The 27153-nt window shown below is 40.2% G+C and overlaps 1 protein-coding gene across 5 annotated transcripts in view; it reads right to left on the bottom strand.

Moving 5' to 3' along the window:
• Positions 1-27153, bottom strand: part of CALCR (calcitonin receptor) — a 167739-nt gene that overhangs the window by 70608 nt on the left and 69978 nt on the right. For 4 of the 5 annotated variants that reach the window (XM_054818261.1, XM_054818264.1, XM_054818260.1 and 1 more), the window contains one exon: positions 2035-2119. In XM_054818261.1, coding sequence (XP_054674236.1) covers positions 2035-2119 — 85 coding nt within the window. Of the gene's footprint in view, positions 1-2034; positions 2123-27153 lie in introns of all 5 variants that reach the window. The other variant, XM_054818262.1, reaches the window with a different exon arrangement.

Below are 27153 nucleotides of genomic sequence, written 5' to 3'. Positions count from 1 at the left end.
CAGATACAGGTGGGGAAATTTTTGGAAAGATGACTGATGCCAAATATTTTTCATATTTGATCTAACAACAGCAAGTGATATCAACGAAACAGAGCTTGTGCATGGTCTACTTCTATGACTGTGCCTTCCCCTCACTGTAGAGTTTCTTCAAGAAATCCTAGCCCTGGAGTACGGCAGGAATGAGCACAGAACTAATGTCGCACACATGCTACCACTGGTGGGAGATTTAAAAGACGTATGGATAACAGGGCAAGGATCAGCTCAGTCTGTCAAGGGCTAACCTACAAATTCATGCTGTAAGTCAGAGCACCTCAAACACTCAGAAATGCTGTTGACGATTTTAGTTATGAGAATATTTACAGTCCTGTCAATTGACTGGGGAAGAAAAATGATCTGGAACTGTTGCTGCAGTCAGCGTTGGCTTGTTGTAGGAAGAATTGCTGTTCTTTGCCAAGGCCCCTGTTAGGCAATGCGGATCAGCTGGGATTCAAGCCCAGAAGGAAGCTGGTCTCTGTCAGCCGTTTGGTTAGAGAGATCTCTGGCCGTGGGTGATGTCCCAGCCAGTGCCTGCTACATGCATCCTTTGCAGGGCTATGTGCAACAGCCACAAAAGGGCACGAATTTCAGAATACTCCAATATACCTTGAGGCAGAAGACTTTTACCAAGCACAGAGATGATTCCTCAAATCATTAACTAATTCTGGACTAATTACTTTTGAGACCACATTAGCAGAAATGTGCTAGTTCTCCTCTGTTCTTTCTCCTGCTCTCCAGTTCTTCTGTGGTTGAGGGTCCAATCCTGGAACTACGAGTTCCGTATTTTACCAAAATGAGGTGTTCTTTGCTGTTCTCCTGGGTTCTCCATGATCTCATTTCATTGTCTTTTTGTTTCCTTCTATCCATCATTCTCTTACCATTCTTTACCTTCCCTCCCTCTTTTTTATCCATATAAATTTAAGTGGCAAACAGCACTGTGGGCAAGTTATGCTAGGCTAGAAGAAGAGGAGGGACACAACCCAACAGACAAACCAGGGAGAGCAGTTTCTACTGTTCCCCAATGTGTCTTTTAGCCCCATTTCTACAACATATATCTAGAAAGGATGGGAGCTGATGGGGAGATGCACAGAAATGTTCCACATTCAGGTGTTGGAAGAGAAACTGAGAAGCAGAGGAGCATCAGGAGCTAACCAACAAAACACAGTTAAGAAGAATAAGAATGAAACTTTCTTCAGGAACATAGAGATAAATGGCTGAGGAATAAGGTGTCATCTAGCATGCAGGTTACTCATACCACACCAAGGTAGAGGGGTGCTTGTTCCCAGTAACATTTTTCATACATTTCTGACCATTCTGTAACTGAGGCTCTGAGCAGTATTCTCATTTCTGACTACCTGTAATGTCTTCGATTTTATGATAATTGCTAATAGTTTGAGGTTTCACAGTTAGAGCTCAGAGAATGCATTCAACTTACATGAGAGGTGTTTAGGTAGAAATGAATTTCCTACATATTTAGAACAACAGTTACTCAGCCATGTTGCATACATTGAAATAATAGTAATATTGGTATTGAACAGTTGAAAATAGCATTTGAAGTGAATAACTAAACTTTATACTGTTATCTTCCTTTTCAGCTGCTTTCCTAATAGCAGAGTAACGATAAACAGTGAAAATCCACAGTTACTTAAGTCAGTTTAAGTCTCACACAATGATGTTAAGCAAGTTTTCAAACACATAAGTTTCCACATCACTGGTATATTACAGCCGGTAAAACACAGAAATGAAAAATCACGTGCATTACCTTCTTCAGACTTGCAGTTTTCAGTCATCAGGAAACAATGGTTTCAAGTTCAAAATATTATTATATATCTTATTTAGAAACTTTATTAACCTTATTTCAAAATTTATCAGTAAGGAAATTAATTTCTTCACCTGTGCAGTGTAACAAATATAACTCAGTACTACTTATTTTTCTGAACATCACCACAAGTTTAAATCTGGCAGGTGTCATGAGCAGCTCAGTTTTCTCCTACTTACAATTAGAAGGATGATCAGTAAGAAGCAACTGTGGGTTGTTTTTTTCATTGTGGAGGCTTCCTGAAGAGACACGGTGTAGTTGACCCTTCTGGGAATTAAACAACAACAAAAAAGCAGTATTAGACTTTATTTATTAAGATTAATTCCTTGTCTTCATATATGAGCATCTTTTTAGACTTAAAGTGGACTCTGTGAGTGTGTGTGCGCGCACCCCCAGCCTTGTGTGTGCTCACGTTTGATTTCACTGGAGTCTGGCATGCTTTTAATTTGGTCTCTTCCACGGATCTCTGGTGTTGAGTTCAGCTGATGTGGGGTAGGTACAGCTCCATGTTACTGTCACCAGCAGCAGATCTGGACTAAGCTCTGTGTCGTTACCAGCTGAGGCTACTTTGGTTGTCCTGATTCAGCTGATTCTGAACTAGACATACAGCTACAGACCTGTGAAGATTCTGGATATTTTAAAAATTATCTAAAACCCCCAGAAACATCTGGTTTGCAGATAAGCGTAATGACAGCTCAAAAGGCATATTAATGGGGCTAGAGAAAGCCAGAGGTTGGGTAACCTCTAGCTAGGTGAACAAGTGGCGGGAAAAGAGAGAGAAACTGGGAACAACGCCATGGGATTACGTGCTCCCTAATGCGGGTAGCTCGGCCGGGCTGCGGATAGTCACAACAGCAGTGTAATCCTCAGACCGTCAAGAACGACTGGTTCAGCTGCACAAAGTACTGGAGTGGCAGAGCGTGGACACAACTCCACAGGCTTGGAGGGAACTGGATCGGCAGCTTTTTGGTTTTCTTTTTTTTTTTTTCCTAAATCAACAACCATCTGGCCTTTCTGGGAAAAATACCCAGGGGTCACCATGTATCATCATATTGCTTCACAGTTGTGGGAGTTCAAGCAAGCAAAGCTCTTTGCATTAACACATCATTTTTAGTTTTATAAAAATGGACTTTCTGCATTAGAGTGAGAAACATGGCTTTTGTCAAGACAGAGTGCCTTCTGATGTCTCGTGGACCACGCCTGGTGCATGGGCTGAGAAACATGCCTGTAGATCACCTTCAGCCACAGTAAGGCTGTGAGCACTCACACACCTTTATTTTTCAGAAAGCTTAAAAACTAAGAGGTGTTTTGTACCTGGGCAAACAATGCAGTGAGCACCCTACTTATCTGAAACACAGAAATTTAATGGGAAAAAGGCACATGGACTTGGATGCTTAGTCTGCTTGACATGTAGCGAGCAACACAATCACTTCTGTAACATTTATCTCTGCAACAGCACTCTAACAGCTTTTCTCATCTTGAAATAGTCTGGAAGGTCACCCATTTTCAGAGGGGAAGGAAATACGAGATCAGTTGTAACTGTCCTCATCTAAAGCAGAAACATGTAATCCTAAAACGTAATAAAGGTGTGGCACTTCCACTTCCATTTAGCACATGTGGATGTAATCTCCTACCAGATCCAAATGGGAGTATTGCAGTCGTGTCACTGAGATTACATAAAACACAAAGTGATGGAAAAGTGGGTTCAGAGGATTTGCCACTAATAACAAGTAGCCTTATTACTGTCTAAGCCTTGCCAGAACCATTCTGGTGTGCCAGAGGCAATGGGACAGGCAAATGACACAGAAATAATATGTAATTACTCTGTCCGCCACATATTTGTATTTGATCAGCAATGGTAGTGAACTCAGTTGAAGCAAAAATTGGGCAGCTAGATCAGAGGAAAATACCTGGAATTGTCTGCATCTTTCTTCTCCAGACTATTCACTGCAGTGTGTATTGGTTCAAAACTGTCAAAAAGATTCATGGGCATATAAACAATGGGTCTTGGTCAGCTGTGCAATGAGCAGACATACAACACGAATACGGTGTTCATACAGTTACACGCTGTACTCCAAAGCGTTCTGTAGTGGGGTGTAAAGCTAGTCTGGCGGGTGCCTCTATTCTTGCTAGCCTCACTACTTCCACCGCTTCTATAGGGATTTGGTAAAAAGCAGGCAATGGAAGGACTTTGCCTTACAAACTGTCGACACTTTTAAAATACACATCAGTTTCCACAAATGACACAGAGATCAACAGAATATTCTGCCCTAGAACGCATAAGCAAAATCAATAGCAATTGAAGTTACCTGCGATACATCTACTTTTCCTGTACTTTGTGCTGGGAGTGCTTGCAGCACTATGTTGGGTTATAGCTGTAGCTGCAGGCAAATCTTATCCTCATGAGATTTTGTGGACATTTGTTATTATGTACTGAAAGAGCTATTTAAAACATTTCTTGCTCCTGTCTCTCCTAATTAAAATAAAAGCCATCTGTAAAATATTTAACACATTATTTTCCCCCTCTGTTAACTGTGATGACTGTGCCATATGATACTACATACAAGTAAATGAGTAAGAATTATTTCCCACGCTAAATCTTATATAGTCTTGATATTTCTAGTCTTTCTTCTTTTAGCCAGCTCTAACCACAGGAATGGCCGACATGCTACATAAAATCCAGTACCTCTTTTTTCTTCCTCCTTCACAGGAGTCTTTTCCACTGACAATAATTTCAACAATTGTTGAACAATAATATTTTAACAATCCACGGATAAAGCTCCTGAGTAAGAAGTGGCTTTTCTCTACTTTAACCATAAGAATGGCCCATAGCAGTACATAACACTTGGGTTAGCATCAGTATTGAATCAAGGATGCTGATCACACTGAAATGGAAAGGTACATGCAGGTAAAACGTGTTGGCCAGTGGGCAGGGCAGAAACAACAGGGAGGCAGAAAGATTCACAGAAAGGAGAGCCCTGAGAGACGGACCCTGTCAGCCTCTGGGCAGAGGAACAGACCAGCATCTCCACAGCTCTGCCCCCATCTCCAGCAATCCAGGTTCAGGTGTGACATGACAAGCAAGCTGGGATGTGCAAAGCAGCACCCTCAAGTGCCCTGGGGTTTGGGTCTTGTGCTAGAACTATCACTTTTTTATACCAGCCGGCACTACCACCCATGGGCAGCCTGCCTGCAGCCGAAGGGCAGCTGGATAGCCCAGAGCAGCCTCGTGGAGAGCGTAGATGCTGCCCTGATTCCTGTTTCTATACTATTTATCCTTTTTCTGTAAGTCAAACAATGTCCTTGCTTGATATTAGGGTAATATAATGTGCTTCATACATTTAAGTTTTAGAACATCCTTATTTAGTGATTAATCATAAGCGCCTTGCTAAAGCCCAGTACTTTTCCACAATTGTATTAATTCTTCACCCTCTGTTGCTTATAATAGTTATGTATGAAATCTCTGTTTTTTAAACTAGAATATTGTTTCTTCTTTCTTTGTAAATGTAGCATAGCTCATTATGTGCTAAGATATTCCTCCTGCTTCAGCTATTACAGTAATACCATTAACACCTTGGGATTACTCCTGAAGCTCATCTGAGGATGAGCACAGCATCCTACGTAGTAATGACATCTCTTTTGGCTCTGTCCTGATTTCTGCAGCTGCAGTACTAAGCTGAACGGGGCTTCAATTACAATTACCATCGGGTTACCCAGGAGGCGGGACAACCCTCCCTGCACAGCCATTTGCACAAGGCCAACAAAGGGGGGTCAAATTCAGTCAGAAAGGAGGGTATAAGGGGGAAGATTCAAAAGAGGGCAGTAGAGCAACATTTCTTTGCTGAGGTCTGAAGAAACGATAAGAAAGGCAGGCCTTTTTGGAGGGAGAACTGGAAAAAACTTATCATTTAATTATTCTGCTCTGATAATTCTGCAATGCCATCTCTCACAATAGTGCTGACATACCTCTGGAGGAAGAAATGGTTTTAATGGCACAAACCAGGACTTGTGAGGGTTGTGGCTAAGTACAGAAGTGTGACACAAAAATACCTTAGTCATTGTCTTATCCCCAGAAACTTTGAAAATTCACTTGCTACCTCCTTGTTTGGCTCCACGTTCCTTAGACATCTTTCTTTCCACCCCACACAGCTTTCTCAGCGTGAAAAGCTGTGTACCCACCTGCAAAGTCTCTAGGATTTGTTAACTAGCAGAGGGGCTTGCAGACCCTCCTACGGAATGCCTTGCGACTCAACACGAAGGGCACCAACCCACTCTTGCCTGCATTAACGCCAGATGGAGAAACACAGGGCAGAGGCACCAGGGCAAGACATGGGCAAGCCAGCAGACCTCACTGCTGAGTGTTTAGGGAATTTGGATCCAAGGAGGAGGTTGAAGACCCACTTGCATTGCCAAATGCGCAGATAGTCTGAGGAAAAGTATTAAAATTGTCCCCTCATTCCCAGCTGGATATTTACTCCTGGGTTCCTAATTTAGGCTACTGCTTTGGGCCAGGAGTGGGCTGTACATCACACATCTGTAATCCCAGGTGCTGTGCAGACCAGCATTGTAGCTGTAGCCCCTTCAGGCAGAGGAAATGCCATGGGTGTGATCTCTATGCATGAGAAGGGAACAGAACCAGCCCCTCCTCCTTCCCAATCTCAGGCTCTAGCCATTAGCCTGGAATGGTCTGCAAATGGTTTAACTGGCACCAGGATCTTCTGGCAACCACATTTCCAAGAGAAATAGTGATCTCTACTCCGCTCTTCCTAATATGCCAGAAAGCTGGTGACCATCTGTCCCAGGTGGAGAAGCATGCCTCCCTACAGCCTCTAGTCAAGCGTCCAGGAAATGAGGCAAAGCAGGAGATATATCTAGTGTCTTGCATTCCTGTATTCCCTATTGGTTACCTTTACACAGCTCCCGGATCTTTTGTCTAACCCGCCTGAACTTTTCATATGAAAATCTCCTGAGAAATACATGTTCCAAATTCTCAATTGCAGGTGTAATGCAGCTAAAGGCATTGCTACATGGAAATTGCAGGCATCTAGGTCACTTATCTCATTCCTTTTGGTAGTCTTGGAGATAATTTCACTATCAGGGAGCCAAATGCTATGTTGTGTGATGACTACTCAGTTGTTGCTCAAGCAGATCACCATTAATTTCCATTAGTTTGGCTGGTGGAGACAGTGAACTGTGTCTTGTAAGAGCTGAATGTGTGCTATGTTAACAAATTGAAACTATTAGCCATGGCAAATAGGTAATTTCAGAGCTACACAGATCAAGTGACCAAATAAATCTACTTTATCGATTCATTTGGATTACCTGGGAGCTGCAATGTTTAATGCTTCATTTTCCCATTGAAAACCACTCAACAAGAAGGGGCTATTTTACCTTAGGCTTCCCTTTAACCAAATCCTTGCCAATAAACTGGACAAAAATAGAAAGAAACAGAAAGTAGCTACAAACTTGTCTGTGTTTACTTTTAAGGTAATCACAAAGTTTTGAAAAGCCCCCACAATACACATCCGAGCAGCCAATGTGATCATACACACTATAGAGAAAACTGAAGATGGTTGTTGTTAGACCAGGTAATAGGACAGAGATAAGTATACTTTGAAATAATAACAAAAAATACAAGAAATGTGCTTTGAATGAGAATTTTTTTACCTGGGACTCTACTACTATGCAAGCTAAATTATCCAGAAGGTTTTCAGAAAAGGCTGAACTTTTTTATGAACTGCAATACAGTAAAGCATTAAAGGAGTTAGAGGAGCAGATTCCTTCTACCTGCCAGGGGCACCTGGAGTGAAAGGCCCTTGGGAGATTTCCAGCACCTAGGAGGGGAGCTGGGGCAGCTAGCTGAGCACCCACACCTAACTTCCAGGTCCCTGAAGTTAAATGAATCCCACTCGTATTATACGTAGATCTAGGTATGGTATTTCTGCATCCTCTAATGGCTATTATTGCAAGGTGATTCCTACCATGTAGCCAAGAGAACTGCTATTTTTTCAGTCCTTAGGAAGCCATCCCTAATCCCCCTCCTGACTGTTGGCCAAGGGGTTTTATGAGGTTTAAAAGTAAGTAAAAGCAAAGAAAATTTCAGGAAGGGACTAGCAAAGTATTTCAGGGGATTTGTTGGTAGACAAAGTTTGAAATACAAAGACTGGATTGTGACATTTCTTTCAAAAGATTTAGTTTTTACCTTTTTCAAATGTACTCTAGGAAGGTGTAAAACATGAAGTATTTTAGCCCGAAGTGTTAACAGGAGTATTTGAAGAGTTCCAAGCATTTCTGAAGTTTAGCCTCTACAGGACTCCCTGTACCTTGTTGCACTTCTCTGAAACTGGTACAATCATTCTGTTTTACTCAGGAAAAGTTGTCTGAACAATGTATATTACCCTGTGTTGTAATCTTAGGAATGTGCATCTGGTTTAAGCTGAACAAGAAGTTATCACAGGAAGAACCATCTTTGTTTAAAAAAAAAAAAAGGAGAAAAAAAGAATATTGTAGAATTCATCTTTAAATATAAATAATAAGCATTTACTGCTGCAGTAAATAACATGCCTATTGTTTTTTGCTGCATTGTGCCTCAGCCACGTGTTTCCAACTCTCCCTTGTGCTCGTGCTGTGAAGATGTGGCCCAGACGGCTACCCCAGCAGACATTGAGCCCTCGAGTGCGTGAGTGACAAGGTTTTCTGCCTCTGCAGCTCTCTGAACTCACCGCAGGCTCTGACAATACAAGCAGTGGCAAAAGGAAGGAGGTAGAAATACTTGGTTTGGAGGAGATGACAAGTAACAACAGCACATCTGCCCTGATATAGATCAATTTAAGCTGTTGTGGAATTGAAATTAAATCGACTTTGGTGCTTTTGTGGTGAAAGAAGTAACAACACATGCAATTACACTTGTACTCGAGTCATAATGCAGTAGAGTGGATCACACTGTGTCTCTGGAAAATCCTCTTCAATCACTATTCAAAGGATACACTCTTAAAATAATCTCACTGTAACAAAAACAATAATGGTTTACATAATAATAAAGTCAGGCGCTCAGCACCCTTCAAAGTATCATAGAATGGTTTGAGATGGAAGGGACCTTTATAAGTCATCCAGTCCAACCCCCCTGGCATAGGCAGGGACATCTTTCACTAGATCACAGGTTGCTCAAAGCTCCATCCAGCCTGGCCTTGAACACTTCCAATGATGGGACATCCACAGCTTCTCTGGGCAACCTGTTCCAGGGTCTCACCTCCCTCATAATAAAAAATTGCTTCCTTATAATCAATCTATATCTACCCTCTTTCTGTTTAAAACTATTGCTCCTTGTCCTGTCATGTGGTAAAAAAGTCTTTCTCCATCTTTCTTATAAGCCCCCTTTAAGCATTGAAAGGGCACAGTAAGGTCTCCCCAGAGCCTTCTCTTCTCCAGGCTAAACAACCCCAACTCTCTCAGTCTCTCTTCACAGGAAAGGTTCTCCAGCTGTCTGATCATTTTCATGGCCCTCCTCTGGACTCATTGCAATAGGTCCATGTCCTTCTATTGGGGCCCCCAGAGCTGGACGCAGTACTCCAGGTGGGCTCTCACCAGAGCAGAGTAGAGGGGCAGAATCACCTCCCTCAACCTGCTGGTCACACCTCTTTTGATGCAGCCCAGGGTACAGTTGGTATATCATATTGTTCATATCAGATGGTGAAGACTTTATTTTTGCTTGTTTTTACAATCAGAATTGTAATGATAATTTTAAATACAAAACTTACATTTCTGAAGTATCACTCAAGATTCTCCTAGCTCTGCTTTCAGTAATGGATAACAAGATAAAACCAACAATATTTTAAAAGAACTTATTAAATGCCACTAAATGTTATCATGTTAAAGTCAAATATTTTCAAGCTATAGAACAAAGGGGCAGAAAGCCATGTAATGAAGCAGAGGAGTAAAATCTATAGCAGAGCATTCCTGCTATTCTAAGAGTGCTTGAATAACGGGATTAAATGAAGCAGCTTTGGCTAGTGGTCTACCATGCAACAGATGAAAGAACCACGCTGCAGGAATGCCAAGTTCATCACTGAACGTTCCTCAAAGCCGAACACTTCCTTGCCATTCGCTACACTGTGAAGCTGTGGGTTAGCATCTCACGTAGTAGCACAGTATAATTTTAGCCTTTTAGGCACAGCTGTGAAAGGTCTTTCTGACAGTGCTTGCAATTTTTGGAGGGCTTTGCAGCAGTGCTTGTAAAATGAGCAAGTATGCAATTATCTAATACTGGTGACACTGCAGCTTGAACACATCCAGAAGCCTGGGATGAATACTACCCTGCTGTAGAGCAAAGACTTCAAAGGAGTTGCATAATTTTGTGTCAGATTATAATCTTCTGCATAGCCTGCAAAATTAAAGCAGATATTTGGAATTAATCCGTATCTATAATTCTCTTTTTTTCAAAGGAAAGTTTTCACAGTCTTCATTACCTGCAAAATAATCGTTGGGGCCAACATGAATAACAGTAGTATAATTTACAATGAGAATTTTGAGGGGTAGAGCTAAATAAACATTGCTAAATAAACTGAAATGTATTACACAGCTTCAGTCAAAACTCTGTGAGTTAAGGAAAAAGCCACCTCCATAGTTGCCTTATGACTTTAACTGGACCAGCATCCTGACTGTACTGTACATACAACCTAGCTCTTCTAAACAGTACATGCCAGTCAATACATTTAAAAATATTCTAACAAGTATTTGAATTCAGTGGAACAAGAATATAGTGACAAGGCAGATCTGGATGGACTTTGGAAGTACACATGAAGAGTCAGGGAGAAGCAAGAAAAACCGCAGGGTACAGGTTGAACATAAGGATGTTCCTTTTTCCAATTCCCAAATTCTTTATCACATTGGAAGAATCTCCATCTAATTGGATGAATGCAGCCTTGCACGTGACATTCTTCCCTCTTGGATCAATACTTTTTTGGATCAATACTTTTTGATTCCATATATTGAGATTTTTATTAAAATTCTTCTTTCGGCTGCAGTATATACTGGAAAGAAAAATAGTTATTTAATATTTATTTGTGGCCAATTCCCTCTCAGTTTTCCATTCGATCCTTCCCCAGGCAAAGTCCCACAGGTCCTTTTTTTGTAACCATACATTCCTATAGATTATTTGAAGCAAGTGAATATTTTATGGGGTGGGCACAAAAACAAGAAAAATATTATACTTTCTTATTATGTCACTGTTTTTATATAAATCATATAAAGTGTGAAAAATCCTGTGAGTGGATTTTTATAAATCAAATGCACATGACATGCATTTAAAGCATTTTGTTCCCATTTGGCAGCAGCAAAGCCCATATTACAGCTGGATGTAGGTTTCATTTCTGCCCTGACAAAAATAAGCCTGTGTTGAGTCTGGTTCTAATTTTATAGCAGTTCTGCTAATAATGAACAGAAATCCTGATTACGATTTGAAGTCAGAATATGTCACCGTTGATCTGGAAGGGTTGTATCTAGCAGGGTATTTTAAATCTCTTAATAGAGAGACACAAGCTTTGGGGTATGCAAGCCCTCTTGTGACGGTCTCTGAAGAAGGCTTTGTGTGTGTGACATCTTGGCTAACTTTAGATACACCACTTGGTCTGCTTAGAGAGTTGTTATCTCTGCTGGTAAATCTTGCTTTATCTATGCTCTTAAACTATTACTTCTACTGCAACACTGATATTTCTGTTACCACATTTACACTACAATAAATAGAAAAGTGACCCAAAGCTGTCATTGCATTTTAGACTATTTTTACAACTGATGTAATGATGAATGCAGATATGGTGATTTAATGAATGATGCAGACATTAAAAAAAAACATGGGTAAGTCTGTAAAAACAAGACTATCTCCACCAGTTATTACAGATTAATTAAAGATCACAGCTGTAAGTGCTTAGATACTGTGTTGCCCCTGTGAGGAATTACGGCACCATTACTATGAAAGGTTAGATTGATTGTAACAGTCTAAATTGCCAGTTTCAGTTGCGGCAAAATCCATACATTGTTCACTATGGCATTACACACTCATAACAGAAGTTCAACAGGGCAATTTATATATGATAAATTACTATTAACTGATACTTTACCAAGAGGTAGCTATTAGCCACTGAAATTAAAATTCTGTGGAAGACTTCCAGACTAACATACACGAACAGATTTACTTTCAATGCTAACAAGGCAGATGAGGTTCATGGTGGACACATGTACTTAGGTTAGAATAAAAGGGGGAATGGGTCTTTGCAGGGACTCGCACAGAGAAGGCTAGTATTTTCTTTATGGTTCTGCTTTTCTTCTCTAAATGAGTGGAATAGCAAGGAATATAGATGAGGGAATGGGAATCACCTGAAGAGCAAGACGAGCCATTACTGGTGTGAGTCACTCGCATATTCCTACCAAATTTTGTAAAAAGCCTCCGTTCTTTGTCCCAAACATCCTTCCAGGTGTGCAGTCTGGAGCCCAAGGTTCATTCAGGTATATGAGAGGGATACGTGGGTCCAGGTGAGACACAAAGTATTCACAAGAAAACAAAACCAAGAGATGGTTAAATTATGCGGTGGCTGAAGTGTGTGCACGTGCCTTGTGAATGGAAAGGTCTGTCATTACTTGCTACCAACATCAGCTCTGACCTTTCAGAGAAGTCAGCTGCCAGCCCCCATGCCATGCAAACAGCAGCTCTGGTGACCTCTTCCACTGCTTATAAATATTAATAAGCAGAAGAATTAGCATAATCCCCTCTGGGGTTCAGCGTTCCAGCAAAGAACTCGCACAGATCCTAAATACATGTGAAAATCAATGGCCAACCACCTATCACAGAAGTTTTACTGGCACCCAAGTACTCAGGTCCAGGGAAGAAGGTTTTATTTTCTGGCAGATCAGAGGTGGATGCAATATTCCCCAAAAGACAAAAATTGTGAAGCAGGAGGAACCCAGCACAACAGAGAAACAAGCCCTTTCACCACAACCTTGCCAGACAGGAAGATGCTGGAGAGCACAGGTTTTGGATCTGTAGGTCTCTGCATCTTTCTGTGAGGATAAGCTACTATGACTAAGTTCTTGAGGAGTTAGTGAAGCTCTGCTTGTACTGAGCTGCAGGTATTGAAGATCTTTTCCTATCCTGCAATATGAGGACAGCAATGAAAATTCGGGCCACCCTCAGATTACAAACCGACACTTGCTCTTGCTGCCCACTGTGCTCAGTGCTGGATACTCCAAAGCGCCAAGGTCCTCACTGCCTTCTGCAGAAGCTGTAACATAAACACAAAGCAGCAGAACTGCTCTTCTGTGAGCCCTGGGTTTTCCTTCTGCCATGATACATGTTAACTGACCCCTGAGACAGCTCTGGGGAGCTAACCTACACACCTTGAAAAGGAGAATGTCATATTTGGAAATGATTTGTTGTCACCAATGTCGGCAAAAGTGGCTCCTCAGAACCTGTTAAATTCAATACAGATTGGTTTCAGGTTTTTTTGGCCTCCTGGCAATGTCACTGGCCCATTTGCTATTACTGTGATTATTTCAAATATATTTCTCTGACTTTGCTCTCCTTTCATGCAGAATTTTGTATATGAGATTCCAGTCAGACAGATAATGCAGAGCCTAATTTTGTGCTGGACAGGGCACTGGTGGGAAGCAGGGCTTGCTCTGAAGCACCTTGTTAGCCAGAGCCAATGAGACACGCTGTGGACAAAGCATCGTGTGGCCTGGCTCCCACCCGCTCCATCGTTAGGAGTGACAGCCTCCGGGGCCATTGCAATTCTCAAGCAAGTCAGTCAAAGTTCACTTCTGATCACTTATAACATAATGTATTTCTTAAGGCTGCCAAAACTAACTCTGAATGCTTCCTTATGCCAAGGTTTGCTTTTGGTGAAATCTTGATAAACACTGGCTAAAGCCTGTCTTTAGCAGGGCTTTATTTTGCTGGGGCTGCTGAACTGAAGTTTTGGCTCTGTTACGCAAGGAATTCAGAACCAACCCCAAAAATGTCAGGTGAAGTCACTAAGGAGGACAAGCCTCCAAGTTTCGAGTCAGCTAAAAATATAGAGTTTTGCTTTTCTGAGCACAGCCCAGCCCCATGCAGGTGCCATGGGGCTGTTCTTCAGCTTAGCCTTTAGAGCTCTGGGACACTTCTGTAGCAGCTAGGCTTAGGGTTGCCCCAAATCTTCCTAGCAGATCCAGCTGCAGAGACAAAGGATACTCTGGCCCACAAATGATAAAGTTAAACAGTAAAAGAAAAGTCTCCAATATAGCAGCCTATTTGTAAGGCTTTTCAAAATAAAAACCTGGAAGTAGTCTGTAATTCTCAGCAAGATTTTTCCTGTTACACCATAGGTTGCCAACTTTAGTATTTATTTCACTGGCAATGAGTAAAAAGACCTGAAACTTTAGCCTCTCTGTGCTGTTAATAACTTCAAATATCTATCCATGATCAAAAGCTTCATGTGGAAAAGTAATAGATGGTCTCTTCCATAAATTGCGTTGCCAGACAAAGTGCCTTCATACGGAAAGTACTTTATACAGTGGATAGAGGACAAAAGGGAAGCCTATTTGGATGAGCACTGAGATTCAGAAAAGATTTCTAATGGCTGTGGAAAGAAGTCGGCATAGACTGTTCACCAGCAGCTAGGGCTGACCTTGCTTGACATCCCGACTGTCTCACTGAATCCAGGCATGTGTGTGTAAGCTTCTGCAGGACTGTACAGAATCTTAAGATGTTGGGAATTTAACACAGCCTAGCTCTTACAGGATCTGTAGAGGTAGTGTCTTGAGGCTTTTTGCCCTTCTGGTGTTGATTTGGCCTTCTGGAGATGCAAAGAGTTCAGGCTTTTATTTGCTTATAAGCAACTTGTAGATTTTCCTTAAAGCCTGCCAGGTATTCATCCTGATGAAGCACTTGACCTTTCTATGAAGTATGTTTTTCAGGCACCACCAATTTGAAAAGCACCTAAAGAATACTTTTCTCAGTCTTAGTATTTCTAATTATGGCTGCATTTTGAGTCTTCTGCACTGTACCTAGATGGCCACCTTCACCAAGGTAATGAGAGGCCCAACTGGTTTCTTGCAGAAAGATCTAGTTTTGCATATCATATAGCTCATATATTGCACATACACAAGCAAAAATGCAATGTAAAGGCCAAGTATTTTATTTGTGGACTGCAAACAACATCTGGATGCTTTTTTTATTAAGAGAAAAATATCCTTCATATTTTAGTTGTTGGGGTTTTTTATTAACTCATTTTCTATCAGTATGTGCAAGATAATACCACTTTGTTATCGTTTAACCCCAGCTGGCAACTAAGCACCACACGGCTACTCGCTCACTCTCCCCAGTGGGATGGGGGAGAGAATTGGAAGGGTGAAATTGAGAAAACTAGTGGGTTGAGACAAGAACAGTTTAATAATGGAAATAAAATATAGAATAATAATAATAATAGTAAAAAATATAATGAAAAGGAAAATAACAAAAAGAGAGAGTAATAAAACCCAAGGAAAACAAGTGATGCAAATGAAAAACAATTGCTCACCACCCACTGACTGATGCCTATCCAGTTCCTGAGCAGCAGCCACTGCCCCCTGGCCAACTCCCCCCAGTTTATATGCAGAGCATGACATCATATGTTATGGAATATCCCTTTGGCCAGTTGGGGTCAGCTGTCCCAGCTGTGCCGCCTCCCAGCTTCTTGCGCACCTCCAGCTTTTTCACTGGCAGGGCATGAGAAGCTGAAAAGTCCTTGACTTAGCGTAAGCACTACTTAGCAGCAACTAAAACATCAGGGTGCTATCAGCATTATTCTCATACTAAATCCAAAACACAGCCATATACCAGCTACTAGGAAGAAAACTAAATCTATCCCAGACGAAACCCAGGCACACTCTTTTAGCCTCATTCATTGATCCCATTTGAGCAGGTGTTTCACAGAGCTACAAGGAAAAGGAAGAGCAATGCTTTAATAGAGGAAGACATCACTATAAAGCAACAAATGAGCTCAGGAGCAGGACTGGCACTGGAAAATAAAGTTGTATGTTTGCATAGCTCTGTAGCCTCCCACAGTGAATGGGAGCTCTTGTTTGGGACGGAAGGAATGGAGGAGTCTACAAAAGGAACCTTTTTGTAGAATGAGTCTTGCTGAATAAGCTGATATTTCAGCTGTGGAAAAACATCTTCAGTATTCCTATTTAAGAGTATAGCTCACAGCAAAGACGCAAGTAGCCGAACTTGCTTTTCCATGGCTGTATGTCCTAAAACCTCTTCTTCCAGACTTTGTAGTCATAGTTCCTTTCCCTATAGTTAGCACTTTCCCACTATCCTTTACCTCCTTTTCCAGCTGCATTTTCTTCCCAGAAAATACTATTCCCACTTTCTTTAAATATATTCATAATGCAGTCCTATACTGACAGCACAGAGCTCCACAGCATATGAGAATGGAAAATCTGGTGCAACGTTGTATTAATTTAGTTTATTGTCAGTGAATATTGTGCTAATTGCTTTCCATATTGATTCAGTAAAACACCCACATGGATTTTATCTCAAAAGTTTACAGCATATCTAGCTGACTGTATTATGTCTGCAAAATCCCCAGCCCTTTGCTATAGAACTACGCTAGGCTTATTGAGCTCTGGTTATACATTTCTACTCCAGGGATCACATCATGCCTAAATTATTTAATTTTACTTCCCCTCTTAATGAATGGAGTCAGTAATCCAGGTTCAGTTGCAATCAATAAGGAATGCCACAATCCTTTTGAAAACAGTTAAAAAGAAACAGCAAAAACACCAATAGCAAAAAAAAAAAAAAAGAAATCCCAAGCAAATTAACAACTCTGCAAACCCTACTTTGGAAAGTGAGTTCTGAAAGAACCACTATAAAAAGGATTAAATGCATTCACATTGTACAGTTTTAACAGCTGCTACACAAGGAATGACTAATTCCACGCATCCTTCTTGGGCAGTCTAGTTTAGGTACAACTCCTTCAGAAATGCCCCTCTCAGCAGGCTGCATTCAGACACCCGCCGTAATGCCATCATCAACATGCCATTACACTTTGCAATATAGACAGAACAGCTGCTGGACATGGAAGATGTCATAGATGATCACTGAGGTCCCTTCCAACCCAAACCATTCCATGACTCTATGAATGAGAAGATGAATTTTTTTGCAGGAACCAAATGCTCATTGTTCTTTACTAGTAACTACTTAGGATAACTACCAGGTTTTACTGGGTTTTCAAGTCAACGGGTATGTACAAAACGTGCAACTATCAAAGAATAAAATTATCAATGAAATATATAATTGCACATATAAATATGACACAAACAGCTACTGCAGTGGCTCAAACTTGCAATCTGTCTTCAGGCAATATTTTTTCAGAGACCAGTGAACCATGTCTACTCCCTTTTCCAATATAAATCTGGATTAGCTCTATTGAATGCATAGAAACTCTTTCATAGTTCCTTTGGTAGAACTGAGAGGTGAAATTTCAGCACTCTGGAAAACTGCAGAGTATGTCCCTATTGAACTTTTAATTGAATCGGGTATATAGCATGTGAACTTCCTCTAAAACAAGCTCTGTAAGATTCACAAAAAATCAAAATATACCCCTACTGAGGTAAAGACTTTCCTGTGTTTCACTTTATGTTCATTGTCTCACCACTGAGAAGAGCCTGGCTCCATCTTCTTTACTCTGTCCATCGTGTATTTATATATATTGAAAAAATCCACATACCCCCCAGACCTTATTTTCTCCACGCTGAACAGTCCCAGCTTTCTCAGCCTTTCCTTATACAAGAGATGTTCCAGTCTCCTAATCATCTTCATGACCTTCTGCTGGATTCACTCCAGTACACCCATGTCAATGGATGTTGTAGGGTGTTTTTTCCCCCTCTACAAACATCTGATGGGGTAAGGTTGAACTACATATCCTTGAAGACACCTCTGTCACCTTTGTACTCTACACTTATCAACAGTGCATTCTGGCTGACAAACTCCAAAAGTCAGGAGAGGATTTTCACACATAAATGAAAATCCTTGGCAAGAGCTGGTTTTGCTTAATTGGAAAGATTTGGTTAAAGCCAAATAACAACACAATGGACTTCCACAAGGAAATTCAGGTGCATATGTTATGGAAGATGATGATAGGAAGACAGCTGCTTGGAGTTCTTGACACTAGGTCCCAGACACCACCACGGCTTCTGGTAACATACTGAACCAACCCCTTAAGCCACTGACTCAGTCAAAAAGATGCAATGCATATTGGTATCCTGATACTGCCAATGTTCCTGTCTTCAAGAGGAATATACAGCATTAACTGGGTTTACAATGGTCGTATTTCAGGAGATACAGGCATTGTACACAGGGCTGCTGTAGCTTACTGAAGTGCCTGACTCCTAGTGCAGCAGCCCCCACGTTATGAGTGCTGTCCCTCTCGATCTATGCAGCCACAGATCTCCTGGGGTCAGCAGCAGTAGATCGGTAGCTGAAGGCCATCTACACCCTGAACAGTATTCCTGCATGACCAAGGCTTATATTTTTAGTCAAGTAGTTATGATTGCATATAATATTAGTCTAGAGGTGATTGAGCAGCTTGAGACAATGTGAGCAAGAAATTTCATTAAAAGACTTGTTTATATGTTTGTGCTGATCCAACCAAATACATACCAAATGCTTCAGTTACATGTTACTGCTTTTATTTGGACTTTATATATTGCCTCCCCCATTTAGGGCAATTCCTCTGAAGTGAACAACATTAAAGGTATGAGACTGGTGCTCAGACTGCATATGAATTGGTGTTATCTTGTGGCACATCTGCTACATTTGCACACTGCTGTATCGATCAGCTGAGAGCTCTAATTCCTGTAGTCCTGCAGTGCCTACAGTTATAAGATTTGACTTTTGTAGTATTTCCAGATAAATAATTCATCCTAAATGTGTTATTTTCCTATCAGCAATCTCATCGTATTTTGCTATCTTAGTAACACAACAGACTATTAAATACAATGAATTAGAAACAGGTTAGTAGTAGATGCTAATCTCTATTAACTTTACCTATTCTAAGATGCATTATTTGATGAGTCTTTTCCTTTCTGTTGTGAATAGTGTTACTAAAAGGGTCTGCTTACTGTATCTTTCTAAAAGGTGCACCTTATTTTAATTTCTTTCTATAGCTATTGATCAGAAAGCCATCAAATTTCTCTGCTCTGGTGAGATAGTTAAGGAGTTACTGGCAGATAGACAAAAATGATTAAAAAAATCTTTTGCCTATTAAAGGACTTTGAAATTTTTCTAAGAAACTTCTGTTGGATGTGTTAAAAATCTATGATGTATATTTAGTGCTGTAATTCTAAGTGCCATTGCACTGCATTTGCATTTCAGCTTTTATTTTCAAAGGAAAGACAATGAAGTGATGATATTATTTTGAAGCTGCACTGGATGGTGGATACTCAGCAATGCAGAGCTCCTTCTTAGCAGAACTCCCCAGTGCTATAACTTTATTAAATATTGAGTCCCTTTTCAAATAGTTGCAGTGACAGCTCTTTGGAAAAACTGCTTATCTGGTAGGACTAATTTTTTGGAAGAGCATGACTGTGATCTTTCAGGCAGCAAGACTGTATCTTTCTGTTTGAACAGGAGTTATCAACCATTGCAAGATAAGCGACACTGTCAATAGTACCTACAATAGGGTCTCATTGGGACTTCTTGTGCCATGACAGAGGTCAGTGGTTCAAGCAGAAGTTTATAGCTAAATAAATACCTCACATGACATTGTAATTATAGACATAACAGTTTTGGGCAAGATTGTTTGGCAACTTCATTTTTAACATCAGGTTCTTTAAGCTGATCTCAGTTTGGGATTTTGAACGCATGGCAGCATTCATAACAGATGAACAATACCAATGGCTGCTGAACTTCTGACTCTAAATTTGTGAAGGTGGAATAAAGACTGTGAGACATGTAAAATATCTGAAATATGGACAATTTTATGGGAGAAATTATTGTTCTATTTATTTCCATATGAATCAATGTATGCACTTAATTAAACTGATTTTTGACTGAAAAATATTTTGAAGTAGATTAATTTCTTAGTGCTGTTTCAGGACTTAATTCCAGGTCTCAGCCATTAATAATATTACATACTGCTGATTAAATAGGAATAAACATCTGGCCCATAAATTGTAAATGAAATATAACAACCGTTCAATTACTATCAATTCTGAAATTGTAAGAAATATTTTTTCTGATTTAACTTTGGCCTTACTTCAAACAAAGTCAACATTTGGTATTGATTTCAATGAAAAGGAGTTTGGAGCAGAGAGAGAAAAAGAAGAATGCTGCAAAGAGAAGGGCAGGCTCCCGCAGTGAGCAAAGCTGGCAAAAAGACCAACACTTTTACTCATCACGGATTTCTTACTAAAACATCTTCCCTGATAATTGCATTTCCGAGCTGGGGCACACAACGCTGTCCACATAAACAACCATGCCTTCCTTGAATCACATTTAATAGTGAGGGCTTGGGAGAAAGCTAACTACCCTGTTTAATTAAAAAGTCTTACAGACTTTAACAAAATCTCCGTACAGACTTGCTACCACCGCACTCTGCCAGAAATTTGTTTTCCCCCTCTGAACTCCTTCCACACGTCGCACAAGCTGAAGCTCCAACAAAATCCGACAGAGACTCCAAAGCCAAAATGGAGTTTAGCTCCTGCTGATTGCTAAAGTCATGGGATAAGCTGTTGCTGGGGGTACAAGTTTCTCACAGTCAGCTCAGTCTATGTGAATCCTTGTATTGGGCTGTTTCTTGAAATTTTGTTTCAGAAGCCAAATTCATGTATTGGCAGCTGGCCAAACTTTGGTGTCAGACATGGAAATAACCTTTTTTCATTCCAAAGAGACCGGATGAAAACCCCTGTGGCTTGTGACAGTGTACTATTAAAGGAACAGTTATGATTTCTAATGCCAGCACAGAAGATAAGCTGTTTCTTTTTGCTTTCCTGGATACAACTTAAGGACTTTGTTCAGTTTACTATCTACGAACTGAAACAGATGTTGCACCTTACTTCACCATAAGTTAGTAAAAAATAACAGAAAAACTTCCCAACTAGCCTTGAGATTGAATACAAATTCTAAAGTGGGAATGAAGTAGTGAAGTGTGAAAATTAATGTAATTCGCTACTGATACAATTCCATCAGATAATAACATTAAACACACTCTATCAGTACTGGTAGTTAAAGTGAATTCATCCGAGCTTATATAACTGCTTTCTAAATTTGTATGTTAATACTGTCATTTCTGTCTTCAGGCTTCTTTTTTTAATGAAGCCATGTAAAATTCTTGCTTTCCTTTGAAAATAAAACAAAAAGTTATTTTTGTATTTCAAGTAATCCTAACAACAACTGCACTTTTAAAAAACAGCCTGGCAAAAATGGTCAGACAGAGATATACATCTTGCTTATGTACAGCAGCCTGTCTAGAGACTCTGGTCACTAGAATCATTTAAGGAATTAGATTATTGGAATTAGCATCATTTTAACACTATTTAGGGACTTCCAGAGAGAAACATTTGCTTTGGGATGCATGAAAATACATCAGGCAGTTTGTGTAATTATTACCAAAAATGCATTCTTGCACAAACTACATGGGACTCAAGTATACGGTATGTTCTCTGCAGTTATGAATACTGACAGGAGAATGCCTTCTCCACCTATGGCAACAGATATTTCACTACAAAGAATATACAATTTTCTCTTTCCCTGCGTATCAGGCCACATATACCTTTTTTTACAAGTTTTTAAAACAGCCTGCTCCAGTAGTATGCCATATTGGTATCACAAATCCAAGGAGGATAAACAGTAAGAACAGAAGTCGCAATGGGATCTGGAACTTCTTTTTCAATTTAATGTTACTCTATACCATTCTCTCACCTTTCTTGTTGTCCATAAGTGTTACATAAAATCTGTATATCCTACCATCCTTGAAGCAGTTAGCGACACAAGAAGTATGAAGAGGGGACCAGAGTCCAGCTGGGTGTACTGTTTTCTGCACTCAGGATGTAGCTATGTGGGTTAATTTTATGTCTGTTCAAGCATAGCACTGCTGTAGAATTAACAGTCAAACATTTAACTCCCATTTGTTTTATGTCAGAATGAGAGGAAATGGTTCAGGTCTATGGTGTCTCTGACATCTACAGATTTAGAAATGAATGTCAAGACAACTATAATCCCTTTTTCACTTGTGCAGGGAACTGAAGCAAGGTAAAACTTTGAAAGTTGAAGACCCAAATTGCAGCTTTCTGTACTTTGTAGAGAGGCGTTAATAGATTTTTCATTTAAAACCAAGAACAGTATCTCCTTCATCACTCGGAGCCACAAGGAAAGACGAGAAGAATTTGCAGGGTTGGGACTGAGGATGCAAATCATGTATCACCTTCATATTCCAACAGCCTTCAAGTTTTCACAATTCTCCTCTCTACACAAGGAATGCAATAAGCTACTTCAGGATAGGAGTGATATTGGGGCATGGTGCTAGCTAAAGGTTTTGATTGAGGAGGGAATGATGGTGGGAAAGGTGGTATTTTTCTGATTCATTTTTTGTACATTTACAAAGAAACCTGTTCAGAATGGGGAAAATGGAGGACAGGATACAAAGGGCAATCAGCTTTTACTTAACTAAACATCTGTTACAAATAGCAGTTATGTTTTAGGCAATGTAAGAAATTCTTGTAAAATCTGGTTTCTATCCATCCTTGGAAAAACATTCCAGCATACTCTTTAGACGTAATTTATTTCACTAACAAATACGCTAGGAAAACAGCTGAGAGAAAAAAGTTAAATGGTCAAATAAGCATAAACCAAGTGAGAGACACAGAAGGCTCACTTTATTTTCTCAAAGTGGAACAAAACCTAATTTTTTAACAGACAAATGTAATGATTTTGTGTAGTGCGGCTTACACACAAATTTTTATTTAGCTAATTTAGCCAAATTAACTAAGGCAGTTTAAATTCCATGAAAAACAATCCTTGTTCTACCCCTTGAAAGTACACCCAGAAGGAGAAAACTGTAAACAGTATGTTCTTAAAGTGCCAGAATTAACGTCGTTTTTCTTTCTTAAGGACTTCATGTCCTAAGATTGATCTCAAAGTGTGAACAGAGATATTTCAATGCAGAGACATTTATTATGCCCTATGCAGACAGTCTGTCATCTAAAAAGAACTCACCCTGGCAGTCGTCTTCTCAGTCAAGAGACTCACAGGACACCGATATTGGTTTTCCATTATCTACACGTCCACCTGCTTTCACGAAACTTGTAAGGAAATCTACTGGCCCTTGAGACATGTCCAGTTTGGGAAAAACAGACAAACCGATTCAAAAGTTACTAAGAGAGGACAGGGAGGTCCACACATGTACACCCAAGCAGTACCATCACAGGAATCTTGGTTCCCAAGAAAGAAATTAAATATTGCTTTATCTATTTATTATTCTAATTTTGTATGTAGATTGCTTTTTTACTTTTTAGATCAATTTTTCAATTGCCTTATAAAAATACAGTCAAAGTGGTTATACTTCTATCTGCAAACTATTAAATGTTCACACACAGCTATCCGTGTGTAATGTGGAACCAACAGATGTATTGAGGTATAGATACAAATGTGCTTCCAAGTAACAGGGACACTATTAAGAGTTTAAATAAAACGTCTTCCTTTTGTGCTACTCAGATGATGCAGATGAATTTTAGTTAGGTGTCTGGTGAATCTCCTGGTCTCATTTGATTTAATCTTCTCATACAGTGCAAAATCTTATTTTTGTTCAGTGAGGCTGGAAAAGGCACAGGGAAAGGCTGTGAAAAGAGAATGGTTTGGGCTAATCTGAGACAAAAGGATCCAGTTTACATTCATTCTGCATGCAGAAGCTGTGGCATGGCTTGTGGGGCAAGGCATGGATGTTAGCAAGACTCCTGCCCTTTTGGACATGAAATGAACAAAAACAGCATAAGGTTTTCTGTATGTCTCTGGTCCACATTTAACTGTTTTCCTGCAGGACGGCAAGCTGCAGGAAACATCTACTGCTGGTAAAAGCTGCAGACAAGTCACTAGACTAGCAGAAACATGGATCTGATCTAGTGAAGCAAATTCTGAATTACTGATCGTGACTAAAAATTGTTTTGTCTCCTATGTGTGGAGTATATGACAATGACTCAATATCTAACATGCAGTCATTCCTACTGCTGGCAAGAGAAATAACAGTTCAGATCATCTACTTCACTCTACATGTGGAGGAGAATGAGATGCACATCATGAGGGGCCTCCAGGACAAAATGATAATTCAGTTCTTTTGAGGACCATCTGGCTAACTTCTCCTTTATCTCATCTAGAAAATTTGCCTCCTGATTTGGTTTCTTCCTGCACCATGAGATGGAGAAGACTAGGGCCAGCATCTAAGGACTATGCATCCGTGTACGTATAAGTTCATGTCTATATAGAAGTAGCTGATCAGTGCTTCTTCCCATACCAAGTAGTCCCAGAAAAGAGCTGTATAAGAGGAGTAAAAGCACACTGCCCATGCCATGGAAATGAATGTAAAGAGTGAGGCCACCCGGGGCTGCCCCTCATGTGGCGTGGCACTACTGTAGCTGAGGTGGGATGGAGGGCCTCTCACACACAGGGGATCCAGAGCAAGAAAGAGAGGATTTCTTTCCAAACCTTGCCTGGACACAATCCTGTGCAACCTGAACCTGCTCTAGGTGAACCTGCTTTAGCAGGGGTGTTGGACTAGGTGATCTCCAGAGGTCCCTTCCAACCCCAATCGTTCTGTGATTCTGTGATTCCAGCAGCAGATTAAAGAGAGCTGAAGAGAGTCCCTCACATCATTCATTTCTTATTATGTAGTTAAACAAATTTATGCTCTTTCTTGCTAACATTTCTTCCTAATTCATCTGTCAGAGCCCTCAGGATCAGTTTGTTTATAAATGTAGTTATACAGTTATAAAATTGGATAACTATTTTTTTCTGTATATCCAGGCTAAAGTGAATCACCAGCACAGAAATCTTGCTTCAGTGGGTTTATGAAATACACTGACATGCTTTATTCAATTTCCTGCCAGTATAGCTGTCCAACCAAATTGCACTGTTCAGGAGCTATCACAGTTCAATGCCACAGCCTTTTTAAACAAATCAATGCTGCAACCTTTAATAAAGTACCAGTCCTGCAGTCCCTCACAGAATCTTTGCCTTGGAGACACAGGATATGAACAATTTGAAATATAACAGGACAGACACTCATCCTTTATCGCAGGTAAGTGGAAGTTAATCCCAAACATGGCAGTACTACACTGCACGTAGAGATCCACTTTTTAATCTCAAGAGAAAAACAGCTAGGCTACCGCACACGATCTATAGAGTGCTTGGTCCCTTAATTAAACCTTAACTATATCTATGAAGACTGCTGTTTCACAGCCTGATTTCTGCATTCCCCCTGAAATGTTAAGCATGTTGTAATCCATTCATTATACACTGGAGGATTTTCCCGGCCAAGAAAAGGAAATAGCTTAAATAAGTTTTTTTTTTCTCAGAATAAAAATGTAAACTGTGATAGTTCATCATCTTGGTTACTATATCATAGCTGCAGTATGTCTCCTATCCTAAACCCTTTTCATGCCAAATGCCTGGGAATTCACCTACTCCTGCTTGGAAGATAATGGTGACTTTACATTATCCTTCCCTTACTGCCGTGTTGCACCGGACACAGAGATGTAATTGGCACAGGAAGTCAGTGCATTGGTTTCATAGTAAGCAAAACCTTGGCAAATGGAATAGCCTAGCGATGTGTAAAACAGCAAGGAAATGCAAATTAGTGTCAAAAGTTGGCTATCACAGCAGGCTCCATTATCTCAGCGGTAAGAAAACCTTTGTGGCAGCAATTGATTTTGGCAGAAACATGGGGGTCTAATACTACTAAGATTTTATATCCCTTGCTCTTCTAAATGTATTTTCATTTGCTTTAATTTTTAATGCTACCTCTGAAATCCACTACCTTTTGTAATATGGGTAGTGCTGGTACATCCTTGCTTGGACATTAGCAGAAAAGATAAATCCAAAACCTTTCCTTCTTAAAGGAGCTGAACGTGGAACTTGGGGACTTGGCTTCAGCATTTCAGTGGATAAGTAGGAGTGTCCTGACCAAGATGGGGGAAAAAAATACTCGCATGCAGAGTTGCAACGAATTCCTTCTCAAAAGCAAATGAAAGAGGCTGGCAGTACAGTTAGTCTGAATCACTGTTGCATCCCAAAGCTTCTCCTGTTGTGAGACACCTGTGACGGTGTCCTTATCCAGAGATAAATGTGCAGGTTTAATCTAGTGCTTAATGAATATGATTAATCAACATAACAAACCTGATCCTCAGTCTGAATCGTGATACTGTGACTCATGCTAAAGAGCCTTTTACTTCCCAAGCAAACACATTGATTTCAATGCCACCATTCGAGGGATAAATATCAGCTCAGCATGACCAAAAGTAGTGGGGTCTGGCCAGCATTTCTTTTGTTATGGTACTTCAGACACATCCAGAGTAATCAGATATTAGAAGGAGCACAATTCCCTTCAACAAAACCGTTTCCCAGAACTGGCCTGACATCACTACTGATACAAATTACAGTACTGAGTAAATAAAGTTGTATTGCATTGCTTTATACTCTACTGAAAGAGCAGGTGAGAAAACGTCCATTTCTCTCTGAGGAAAAGCAGAGTACCATACAAAACAAAAATTATGCTTCTCTTTTTGTAGCCATTATTTCCTAGTACATAACACTTCTGAGCAATTTAACATTTAGAGCACACAGTAAGTATGCTCAAATGATCACACTAACAAGTTTGTGCCTGATCTCTTATGAATATCACATTTATAGGAGCATGTTCTGTCCCCCTTGGCATCTCGCCTTCCCTTCTCTCTGCAAAGACATTTTCAAAGGATGCCTGAAGGTAAGAGATGGACCCAGGAATATTAAATGCCCCTCTCTGAATGACACTTGCAAAATCTGGTCCTTTCATGTTGATGTTCTTTTAAAAAGGGAATGTTAGAAAAACTACCACTTCCAGGTGAGAGTCAGTTCACATGGAGATGGCTGGATTTGAGCTATACATCCATTTTTCCTTCCATACTCAGTCAAGACAAACAGGCACCTGTAAAACATGATTCATTCACATTCTGTTTTAAATGTTTATTTTAGGGTGATATAAATTAGCACCTTTAAATGTCTGTTTCTACACAATCTATGGATTTCTACA

This window comes from Grus americana, chromosome 2 (genome assembly GCF_028858705.1).
Source record: "Grus americana isolate bGruAme1 chromosome 2, bGruAme1.mat, whole genome shotgun sequence".
Classification (NCBI taxonomy): Eukaryota; Metazoa; Chordata; class Aves; order Gruiformes; family Gruidae; genus Grus; species Grus americana.
This window is presented reverse-complemented; position numbering and strand designations above follow the sequence as displayed.